We start from the raw sequence: 11,473 nt of genomic DNA on the forward strand, positions 1-11,473 counted from the left end.
AAACAGCAGAAAGTGGAGCAAAACCACCGGTTCCATCTCCCTGCTGCCCTTCATGCCCATCCCAGCAGGGCTTGGTGAGGCTGTGATCCCATCGGGGTCCTCCCAAACTCCTGGCATCACTTCTCTCCCGATCCTTGGGTGAAGTTCCCAGCTTTCTTTCCCTTCCATTCCCTCCCTCCCGCAGCCGGGGGGGTGTTTAATGTGCTGCCGGCGTTCCCTGCAGGCCGGCGCCCTGCATTTGAACCGATGCTTTTCAGCTCCGGCTCAAAAGGAGCCGGCGCGGGGCCTCGCCTCTTAATTGCGGAGGAGGGGGAACATGGAAAAGCCTCTGGCTGCTGCTAATGCGGGCGAAGGCGGCTGCTCCGGAGGCACAGCCTTCTCCTGGGCGTCCTCCCAGCGGGGTGGGACCCGACCCGGAGCGCTCATCCTGGGAATGGTGAGGACCCCGCTGCCTCCTGGTGCTCTTCCCGCTGCCAGGCTGGGTTTGGGGCTGGGAAGGGGAAAAGATCCTTCCTGCAAGCTGGTGAAAGGTGGAGGTGCTGCCAGAGGTTGATGTCTGTTGACATCAGGACCTCAGAGATGCTGATGGGTCTTGCCAGAGCTGGGTGTGGACACCCACTGGCCCTTTGCGGGCACTTGGTAGCCCCCAGGCTGCTTGTAGGAGTGTTGGATGCCCGGGGGCTTTGCTGGCAGCCCAGGGCACTCCTTCCTCTCTGTCTCTCGGCTCTGGACTGGCTTGTGCAGCGGGGTGAGAGTAAATCAGCGTTTCCTCATCACCCAAGGGCTTTGCTGGCCATGGATGGGGTTGGACTGGGGGCTGGATGGGAGGAGCCGGCGCTCCGCTAACCTGATTAACCAGGTTCCCAACCAACCTCGCCAAACCCAAAGCCGACCGGCTGCCACCTCCTGCCACCCTCCTGCTCAGGGAAACCCCCCTGCCAGGCTCCGGCATCCCGGAGCAGCCGGGTGCGGTGGGAGGTGGGATGCGACCGCGGGCATCGCCCCTCCGGGCACCGGGTAAGTGCCACCCCCTCGGAGCTTTGTCCCTTTTGTCCCCTCCTCGGTGCAGCCTCTGAGTGTCCCCCCTGCCCGGGCAGCTCGGTCCCCGCTCCAGTGAGGCCCGCGATGAGTGTCTGGGGGTTTTTGGAGCGTGAACTCGTCGGGATGCAAACATTCCTTTGGCCTGATGCTGGCACACGGGAGCGAAGTTGGAGCCCCAGCAGCGAGCACCAGGAATCCCGCTGGGGTGATCCCAGGGGGAATTCTCTACCCAAATTCTGGAGACGGGATCCGGCCCTCAGCCATGGGGAGGGGGCTGCTGAGTCCTGCAAGGGTTTGACCACAGGGGGTGATCCCAGAGGATCAGATCCCAGAGGATCAGATCCCAAGGAGACCCCCTGTGCACGGAGCTGGGTGTCCCCAGCGTGACCCTCCTCTGTCCCTGAGTGGTGTGAGCCACCAGCAGGTGCCAAAATCCACAGGATTTGCCTCAAAACAGATTTATTGATATTTGGGCAGCCTCCAGGAGAGCTACGAAGTGAGGTCTTGCAGAGGACTCCACTCCCCAGCCCTGGGGCGGGTCACAGCTCAGGCTGCACCTGGGGAACTGATAAAAATACGGAATTAAAAGCAGAGAGAGCAAATTTTCGCTTCCCCTTGCTGGCTGCTGCCAACCCACCTCAGGGCTTCTTGGAAAGGCAGAGGTCAGGCAGGGGGAGCAGAGGCTTTCCTTGGCTCTTTGTGTGGCCCAGAGCTTGGAAGAGCCAAAATGAGTCACTGACCCTCATCTCAATAAGCTTTTCCCAGCAGCAGTGGGAGGAGGGATGAAGATTTCCCAGTAAAGTGACTTTTCTTCGCAGAAAACTTTTCAGCATCTTGAAAAAATGATGTCCCGCAGTGGAAATCATCCATCCAGAAGCTCTTGGGGCATCAGGGATGCCCAAGAGGAGCAGGATGATTGAATTCCAGCAGAGCATCCTGGCAGCTGCTCTGGCTCAGCCCGAGGGAGGCAGCTCTGGGAGTTTCCGTGCATGGACTCAGGGTTTTCTCTGCAAGAACCAACCTAAAACCAACCCAATTCCTCCTGCTCACAACCTTCTCATCCAGAAATATTTTCAGCCCAGACTCCAGGAGTGGAGAAGCTGGGATGGGACCCCTCACCCAGCAGCAAGCTCCTTCTCCACCCTCCCAAAAAGTTCTTCCTGAACCCTATCGGGCCAGATTGAGTCACTGAAGTGCCGTGACATCACTGGTGGTTTTGTGAGCGAGCAGCCGCGTTTCCTGTGGTGCCCGGGCTCCTGTAGACACAGACACGCAGGGAGAGATGTGAGCTTTTAGCTCCTGCTCCTTCCTCCCTGCCAGCATCGCTTCCCTCAACCCTCTCCTCTCTTCCCCAGCGCCTGCGGCGAGGGCCGGCGGCGGAGCTGGAGAGCTGGATCCCGCTGAGAGGATGAAAACATGGGGCTCAAGTTCTCCTGCCTGAAAGGTGAGCTTGGGATGGGGCTTTGCGGCGTTGCTGCTCTCTGAAGGCGTCTGAGGGATGGTTGTACCTGGAGGGGATTTAGGTGTGGGCAGGATTGGTGGAGTTTGGGAGTGTGGTGGAATTTCTGAAGTGCTGCGGGTGACCTGTTGCACCTGGAGTGGCCCAGAGAGGATTTTCCCAGCTTTTATTTCCCCCAGTCCTGTGTTCGTCCTACACCCGTTGCTCTGGAGAATCCATGGGTTAAGGGCAGCCTTCAAGAAACCAGGTGGATTTCCTTGGAGGCAGGAAAAGGCTGCTCAGGGACACGTGGATGGGATGCAGGGGTCAGCCCAGAGCCAGGGTCCCAGCTCCTGGCTTTCCCCCAAGCATCCCCCACTGCTCCACCCTCCCCAGGGATACTCCAACAAGGAGCTTCTTCCCCAACTTTAATTTTCTTAATGGATTTAGGCTGGGAATGGCGTCAGGGATGTCTGCACTGGGGCAAAGTGGGAGCTTTTAATGCTGCTGGCCTGGCAGGGCGAAGGCTGGATATGGCATCTCCCATTAGCTCTGCATCCCTCTGACTCCTGGTAATCGTCCTTGGGGTCGTTAGGGATGGGACTTAATGAGGATCCCTCTCTAGGATGCAGGGCTGCCTCTTCCCTGGCTTTCCCCAAGCCTAAATTCTGTGGGATTCTGGTTGTGATGGGCACAGAGTTGGATGCATCACCCAAAAATGAGCTCTGTCCCCTCTCCGCATCAGGGATGTTGGGAGGGAGTGGTTGAGAGGTTTGAGGTCTCACAACTCCCCCTGTCCAACAAGGGATAACTGAAGAGGGGAAGCAAGCAGCAAGGGAATCCCAATCCTGCCCTAAATCCAAGACAGAGCCTCAAAATATTCCCCCATGCCTCCAGACCCCTCTGATGAGCTTGGAGTCTGGAATAAAAGAAAAGACCCTCCCCCTTTTCCAGCTCCCTTACATAAGGCAGAGCTTTATCCTTAATTAAAAAGAGATTAAAAATATCAGTGTCTGTCCCCTCCGGGCATTTTCCTGCTTGGGAAGAGCTGAAACCTCCCTGGATGCCGCCTGTGCCACACGGGGGCTTTTCTCCTGATTAAAAAAGCAGATTAAAGCGATCTGCTCCCCTCAGGGGGGTGAGCTGGGCAGGTGGTCGGGTGAGGGGGGGATCTACCTATGAAACCCCCCAAAATCCAAGGTGGGTCCAGGGGAGGAGATGTGAGGATGCCGTGGATTCTCCAGCGCCTCGTAAAGACACCGAGGAGGGCAGGGAGCTGGGGGATGCTGTAGCCCCGTGCCTGATCTCCTTTTTATCCCCCCAAATTTCCCCAGGCTTGAAGATGTGTGTGAGCAGCGGGAACGGCAGCGACGGGACCCCGACGGCATCCTCGGGACAGAAGCACCTGCACGTGCCCTCCATCATCGTCACACCTCCCACGCCCACGGGGACCACGCTGTCCCGCGAGGGGCGGCGCGGGGAGGGCCCCTCACCCTGCAGCCAGTGCTGAGCAGGGACATGGGGCACACCCAGCCTGGCAGGACCTGTCCCTGCTCCACCAGGATGGAGCCACAGCCTGCAGGGTGCAGCTCCTAGAGACACACGGAGTGGGTTTGGACGCCAAGGACTGGGGTTTGTGTCTTTTCCTAACAGCGCCGGGGAGGGGGATCCCCCCACGATGAATAAAATCCCTGGGGCTCTGCACCCCCGGTTTGGCTGTGTCGGCACAGAGGGAGTGGGTTGTGCCCCCCAAAATACGCCAGCACCACCCTCCCAGGAGCCGCCCCCCCAAAAGTGAGGCCCCCACTTCTCCAGTGGGGATTGAAGAATCTCAGCAAACAGCAGCGGGAAAATGAACTCGGCGTCGTCACCCGCATCCCGCCGGATCGGCCGCATCCCGCGAGGGAGACGGGGGCGATGATTCCCGGGGAGCGGCGGCACCCGGAGCCGGCGGGAGAGGCGGGAGTGTGAAAGCAGATGGAAATTTAATTTTTTAATGACAGCAGCAGATGGCAAAAGACACGCGAGGGGAGGCGCAGCGTGGGGGAGACGTTCCTGGAGCGCCCAGCACGTGCCGGCGGCACCGGGGGCTGCTCTGGGAATGGGGGCTTTGGGACCCTCCTCGTGCCACCCATGGTGGGGGTGGGTTGGAGGTCCCCAAGGCTTGGCTCCCACCCCAGGGTGGGGTTAGCACTCATCCCAAGGGTCGTGGTTACTCCGTGGGTGGTGCCAGGGCTGAGCCCAAGGTGGTTTGGTAGAGGGATTGGGGAGAAGTGGATTTGTCCGGTGAGGGGGAGTTTCCATGGGGACTTGTAAATGGAATGCAGCCCCCAAAAATCATCCAGGAGCCACTTGGCTGAGCTGGGTGTGGGGAGAGGGACGGATGGAGGGAGGGATGGATGGGTGAATGAAGGGAAGGATGGATGAGGTGTGGATGGATGGAGGGGTGGAAAGGTGGATGGAGGCGTGGATGGGTGAAGGGATGGCTGGTTGGGTGGATGGATGAGTGGATGGATGGATGGATGGATGGATGGATGGATGGATGGATAGAGGGAGGGGAATGAATGATGGATGGATGGATGGATGGATGGATGGATGGATGGATGGATGGATGGATGGATGGAGGGGAATGAATGATGGATGGATGGATGGATGGGTGGATGGATGGGAATGAATGATGGATGAATGGACAGATGGATGGATGGATAGGTGGGTGGTTAGATGGAAGCATGGATGAGTGATGGAGGACTGGATAGGTGAATAGATGGATGGGTGGCTGGGTGAATAGCTGAGTGGCTGGATGTGTGGATGGATGGATGGATGGATGGATGGATGGATGGATGGATGGATGGATGTGGATGGATGGGAAACAGAGGAAAAGGACAGGTGAGTGATGGCAGGTGCCTGAGCATGGGTGTCTGCATAGGTGCCACTGAACAGACAGTCAGCCGCCGCTGCTGCTGGTCTGTGCATAGGAGGGCGAGTGCTGGGGCCTGGGCACAGCCCAGGGACAGCCATGCACAGCCAGAGTCACCCATCACAGTCAGAGTCACCCATCCCAGCCCGGGTCACCCATCACAGTCAGAGTCACCCATCCCAGCCCCGGGTCGCGTTCCCGCGGGGCGCTGCCTCTCCCGCCCGCCAGGGGGCGGCAGCGTCGGGCGCCGCCACTCCCACGGCGCCCCGGCAACAAGTACCGAGCGCTGATTGGCCGAGCGCCCGCGGGGAGCGCCGTGATTGGTCCCGGTGTCCCCATCCGGGCCACCCCCCGCGGAGAGCAGATCAGCCAATCATAGAGGCGTGCGCCACGGCAACAGTGGGGGACAGCCAATCAGCGTGCGCTCCCCGCTCCAGGTCCCGCCTTCTCCCGGAGACCGCGAAAACGCGCGGGGAGGCGGGAGCGGGGCGCGGGGAGGCGGGAGCGGGGCGCGGTGGGCGGGGCCTGGGGGCTGCACAGCCAATAGGGAGCGAGGGCGCGCGGCCGGTCGGTGCCGGTGCCGTCCCGGTCCGATCCCCGTGCGATCTCGGACTGATCTCGGTCCGATCCCGGTGCGATCCCGAGTCGATCCCGGTGCGATCCGGGTTCCATCCCGCTGTGATCCCGGTGCGATCCCGGTTCGGCCCCCCCCAGGCCCATGGAGCCGGCCGAGGTGGAGTTCCTGGCCGAGAAGGAGCTGGTGACGATCGTGCCCAACTTCAGCCTGGACCGGATTCACCTGATCGGGGTCGGCGGTGCCGGGCTGGGCAGGGACCGGGGCTGGGGCAATGGGGACACGGCTTGGGGTGCCCGAGAACAAGTCTGGGGGGTTTATGGGGCAGGGGAGGGTCTGGGTGGGTTTTAGGGGCGGGGACGGGGGGTTAGGTCTGGGGAATTTGGCTTTAAGGGTTTGGGATTGAGATGCAAGAGCTGGGAGGATTAGGATGGGTCTGGGGTGTTTGGGAACAGGGGGAGGAGATGGGGAAGGTTCGGGATGGATTTGGGGTGATGGGGACGGAGGGATGAAGGGATTCGGGAATGACAGGCAGAGGGGTTGGGAGAAGAGGCAGTGCAGTCCCCCAGGAGGTTTGGGAGGGGGCTGTGCTGTCCCCCACATATTTGGGGGTCTTTGCAACCCTGGAGCCCTTGCTGGGAGTGTCCGGCTGTCCTGGGCATGGCCAGGGAGATGGAATTTGTGGCTGTAACTCCTGTGAAGCACCTTGAAATAGAAAATACACTGGAAACATTGGTTATTCCTTCTTGAGGGAGAGGAGGAAAAATCTGAGAGCAAAAATTCTGGGAAGTGAGAGGAGGAAATGCAGGATCAAATGTTTGACTCAGGCTTTTCCAAATCCTCTGGAAACTCTCAGCACATTAGCAGACAAGTTCTGTGCAGTCCAAGCCTGGTGGTTGCCTGCCTCTCATCCTTAATTTGTTTTCCAGGGAGATCTGGGTCCCTTCAATCCTGGTTTGCCAGTGGAAGTGCCTGTGTGGTTGGCCATTAATCTGAAGCAGAGGCAGAAGTGTCGGCTCATTCCCCCAGAATGGATGGATGTTGGTGAGGACGGAGGCTCTGACTTCAGCTCTGGCCTTCAGTGGGTGCAGTGGAAGCATGAAATTAAAAATAATCCGTTTTTCAACATTAGTGGGGAGCTTAATTCAAAAACACAAAGCAACTGAGAGAAAAGGATTCCATGTTCCACCACTGGAATTCTTTATTTACTCTGAGGGTGGTGAGGCTTATTCAGAGGAAGCTTTAGGGACTTTGGGTCACAGAATCCCAGAAATTTTTAGGCTGGAAAAGACCACCAACCTCATCAAGTCCAACTTGTGCCCAACCTTGTCACCAACCCAGAGCACTGAGTACCACATCCAGCCATTGCTTGGACACCTCCAGGGATGGGGACTCCAAACCTCCCTGAGCATCTCCTTCCACTGTTTAATCACCCTTTTAGTCCAGGAATTTCTTCTGAGATCCAACCTGAACCTCCCCTGGAAAAACTTGTGGCTGTTTCCTCTCATCCTGTCACAAATTCCATGGGAAAATCTCTTGGAGGTGTCCATTTCCCTTGTGTGCCTTCCCACAGGAGCCTTTTCCTGCCCTCACATCATTGCTTGGACCCTGAGCTGATCCTACAGAAACAACGTGGGTTTCCCTGGGGAGGGGGAAAACACACCTGGAGCATTTAAAGCCTGGTAAAACCTGAGCACCCCTGGTTGTATTTTAGGAAAACTGGAGGAAATCCGGGATCAGGAACGGAAAGAAGACACCTTCACTCCAATGCCCAGTCCCTACTACATGGAACTCACCAAGCTGCTGCTGAACTAGTGAGTAGGAGCTGAGCTGGGCCATTTTCCACCCCACTTCGTGTGAGCACAGATGATTTTTCAAGCTTTGCTTGGCAGCAGCCCCGGAGGGTGGTGGGTAAAAGGAAGAGTTGAGGGAGGTTTATCCCCTCAGCCTGCCAAGATTTCACAGCAGCACTTCCCTCGTGGTAACTCTGTCTCTCAGGAACTTGGGGATCGCTTGTTCCGTGGCCTCATAATTGGGGCTGTGCCGCTTTATTGAGCAGCAGCTCAGCGTGGAGGCCTGGAGGAGCCACAACACGTTCCATGGCTGCAATCTGTTCAGCAGCCTCCAGCCTCCAGGCTTCTTCCTTGGCTCTCCTTCAGGAGGAAAGCTCCTCTCTCCTCAGCCTGGGAAGCAGGAGGCCGGGGATATTCCGAGCCTGAGCTCCTGCCTGCTGAGGCATTTCACTTGTAAAATGTGCTGGCTGGTATTTGTCTCAGCGAGGGCTCTGCTGACTTTTTAAGCTCTCGATTAAGCAGGGTGGGCATTCCAGCTCTGGCTTTTCCTCTGGAGAGGAGGCTCCTGGCGTGCTGCTCCTTCCCAGCACGCTCCAGCAACCCTGACAGCTCTGTCCGTGCGCATCGATCGCATCTCCCAGCCCCTGATGGCAGCGCTGAATGGCCTTAATGGGGTGATGTGGCACATCCCATCCAGCCCTTCCAGCTTCATTCTCCCTGATGGAGCACCACGAGCCCTGAGCAGGGGATTTCGTAGTGCCTGAGCCCTTGGATTCCCCAGCTGGCCGTGGCTTTGGCCAGGTTTGGGGCCCTCTGTGCGCCTCATACCAGGTGGGCAATTAAAGAGCAGAAGGATTCTAGTAAAAGCCAGCTGCTGCATTGGAGCTGAGCATTCCTGGGGAAGGAAACCGTCCCAGAAATCCCAGCAGGACAAGGAGCAGAGAGGATTTTAATGTGGACTCACAAGTTTTTAGCAAACCGTCCTACGAGGGAGCGGGGCTGAGATGGTGACAACACCACTCAGTGACATAACCACACACCCCTCACGAGCCTGCTGTGAGCCTGCCTTTCCTTTCCCTGTCCCAGTGCCTCTGACAACATCCCCAGGGCGGATGAGATCCGGACGCTGGTGAAGGACACGTGGGACACGCGCATGGCCAAGCTGCGCCTGTCCGCCGACAGCTTCGTGCGCCAGCAGGAGGCTCACGCCAAGGTGTGCCAGCACCTCATCCCGGGAGGGATCCAGCTGCCCCGGGCTGCTGAGGGATGAGGGATGAGCTGCTGGGAAAAGGCTGGCTTAAGGCATGCTTGTCCTGGCTTGTGGGTGCGTCACTGGAGTTGTGGGTTGAGCCTCGTGGGGCAGGGGCAGCTCGTTGTGGGAAGCAGAGGAGTCATGGAGTGGTTTGGGTTGGGTTTGGATCTCATTCTGCCCTCTTCCACACCTTCCACTAGACCAGGCATCTCCAAGCCCCATCCAGCTTGTCCTTGAACACTTCCAGGAATGGGGAGTGCTCCTGAAATGATGCTGGGGTGCTGCTCTAGACCAGGGCTGGCAGCTGGGTCAGTCCCTTGGGGTGTCACCGAAGGGAACTGTGGGCTGTGAGCTGCTTCCCGAGTACCTTGTCCTCCCTGATCCTGTTCTTTCCCCTCTTAGCTGGATAATTTAACCCTGATGGAGATCAACACCACCGGGACTTTCCTTACCCAAGCCTTGGATCACATGTACAAGCTCCGGACTAACCTCCAGCCTGGCGAGAGCTCCCAGTCCCAGGATTTCTGACAGGGAGCTGGGAAGGAGCTGGAGCAGCTCCCACCTCCCTGCAGGGACCTCCCAACCCTCCAATCTCCCCTCGGGGCCGGATGGGAATTGCTCCAGAGCTGCCTGAGCATCGCCAGAGCCTCGGTGCAGGCGGTGACTCGCTGGGCGGATCTCTCGGGTTGTACTTTCAGCGAGGGAACTTCTGAGGGCAGCACAGGCCACACACTGCCTTGAAAGCCGTAAATTTCGAGGCGGTGCTTCCATGGATTTTCTCAGAGCCTTGGGGGAAAAAAAAAAAAAAAAAAAAAAAAAAGGAAGATGTGCTGGCAATGAGGTGTCTGCTGGGGAGATCAGCTGGGAAGCAGATCCATCTGCTCTTTGGAGAAGGACAAAAGAAAATGGTTTTCCCTTTCAGATACCAGGCTGTGGGGAAACACCAGAATATCATCCATCTTTATTTTTGTAATTGGGGTTTTAATCTGAAACTTGTCTGTAAAAAAAAAATAGCGATAATAAAAAAAATAACTGCAGCTGAAGAACGGCATCAAATTAATCCTGAGCTGTGTCACAAACAATGCTTGGAAAATCCTGCAGCTCTCCTTTGGCTCTGGCCCCGTTTCCCTGCAGCAAAGTGACAGGCAAGGGCAGGATCCAGGCAGGATCAAGATGGGATCCAGGGCAGGATCCAGGGCAGGATCAAGATGGGATCCAGGGCAGGACCAAGATAGGATTCAGGCAGGATCAAGATAGGATTTAGGCAGAATCCAGGCAGGATCCAGGCAGGATCCAGGCAGGCTCTGGCCGGAGCAGGGCTGTGCTGATGGCAGCTGTAATAATTCCTGGCACCCGAGGCTGCCAGCGCTGCCCTTCCCCGAGCATCTGGGCCAGGCTCCCGCTGCCATCTGTGCCCTGCCTGCCTGGGCCGTGCCCCCAAGGGCTGGCACAGCGGGAAGGATGGCAGGAATGACGGCAGGAGCTGCCGGGAATGCTCGGAGCAGGGCTGGGGATGCTCGGAGCAGGGCTGAGTTCCCAACGGAGAAAGGATTCCTTGCCGTCGTTGTGGAAGAGTTTATTTTGGGTTTTTTTTTTTTTGGGGATGTTCTCAGGAATTACAGCAATATATTCATAAATACCTAATTACTACATTCAACAAATAATATATTACATTACAATTAATTCCGACAAAGTACACTTTGAACATGTTTAGGGTTGGGTTTTTCTCCTTTTTTGGGTTTTTTTTTTTTTTGTTTCACAGCATCCAACCTGCTCCCAGCAGGTTCTGCCTTCCTCTCCTTCCTCCTTCCAGGCTCTGGCACAGCTGCTCCAGCAATTCTCCACGGACACAAATGCTCACCACAGCCCCGGGGCGGGGGGAAAATTGGTCCAAAAACCCTGAATCCAGGCTGGTGAGGAGGGAAAGGCAGCACAGGAGAGAGGCTGCATCCCAGCCAGGCTCCTCAGCACGGCGAGGGATAAATTACCAATGATTTTCCATCCCTGGCTTCTTCCCCCTCCCTCTGCCACGGCACACAGGAAGGGAAAGGAGTGCAGCCACGAGTGAATTTTACTGTGTTAAAATTCCCTTCGAAGCCTGGAGTTGGCAGCGGCGAGGCCAGAGGCTGGCGAGGCAATTGGGGATTTAAAAAAGATTAAACTAATTTCTGTCACAAGGGCATTTTGCTTTTTAATCTTGCCCAGCTTTTTTTTATTTGGTGAAGCCAATGAGAGAGCAGGGAGCGGGGGGGGGGGGGAGTTAGTGCTTTTCTTTGCCAGTGCAACGAGGGAATTTAAAGCAGGAAGCAGAGGTCACCTTTTCCCAGAGATGTGAGCTGGTCTCGTGGCGAATTAAAAACAATTTCTAATAAATAATTTAAAAATAACAATCAAATAAAAAGGCTCCCCCGGGGGAAGGGAGGCAGGGCATGTGCTGGTTTTTAGCTAAAAATGGCAC

General features: G+C 57.0%; 1 protein-coding gene and 1 long non-coding RNA gene across 2 annotated transcripts; both read left to right on the top strand.

Moving 5' to 3' along the window:
* The first annotated feature begins 304 nt into the window (after positions 1–304).
* LOC106852099 (uncharacterized) lies at positions 305–4,183 on the top strand. The gene is made up of 3 exons (XR_015806364.1): positions 305–436; positions 2,397–2,485; positions 3,814–4,183. It is a non-coding gene; the product is annotated as an uncharacterized LOC106852099 (long non-coding RNA).
* A 1,761-nt stretch (positions 4,184–5,944) lies between these two features.
* Positions 5,945–10,058, top strand: GINS2 (GINS complex subunit 2). Its single transcript, XM_014874438.2, has 5 exons — positions 5,945–6,204; positions 6,900–7,014; positions 7,685–7,784; positions 8,850–8,976; positions 9,418–10,058. Exons 1-5 carry the CDS (start codon positions 6,115–6,117, stop codon positions 9,541–9,543), a joined length of 558 nt encoding a protein of 185 aa, XP_014729924.1. The 5' UTR covers positions 5,945–6,114; the 3' UTR covers positions 9,544–10,058.
* Positions 10,059–11,473: the final 1,415 nt, after the last annotated feature.

The sequence above is a fragment of the Sturnus vulgaris genome, chromosome 12 (assembly GCF_052056855.1).
Source record: "Sturnus vulgaris isolate bStuVul1 chromosome 12, bStuVul1.hap1, whole genome shotgun sequence".
Lineage (NCBI taxonomy): Eukaryota > Metazoa > Chordata > Aves > Passeriformes > Sturnidae > Sturnus > Sturnus vulgaris.

Coding starts and splice junctions, on each gene's coding strand:
- GINS2 (XM_014874438.2), top strand. CDS start 6,115: ATGGAGCCGGCCGAGGTGGAGTTCCTGGCCGAGAAGGAGCTGGTGACG. Junction 7,785..8,849: donor ACCAAGCTGCTGCTGAACTA/GTGAGTAGGAGC, acceptor TCCCTGTCCCAG/TGCCTCTGACAACATCCCCA. Junction 8,977..9,417: donor AGCAGGAGGCTCACGCCAAG/GTGTGCCAGCAC, acceptor TTCCCCTCTTAG/CTGGATAATTTAACCCTGAT.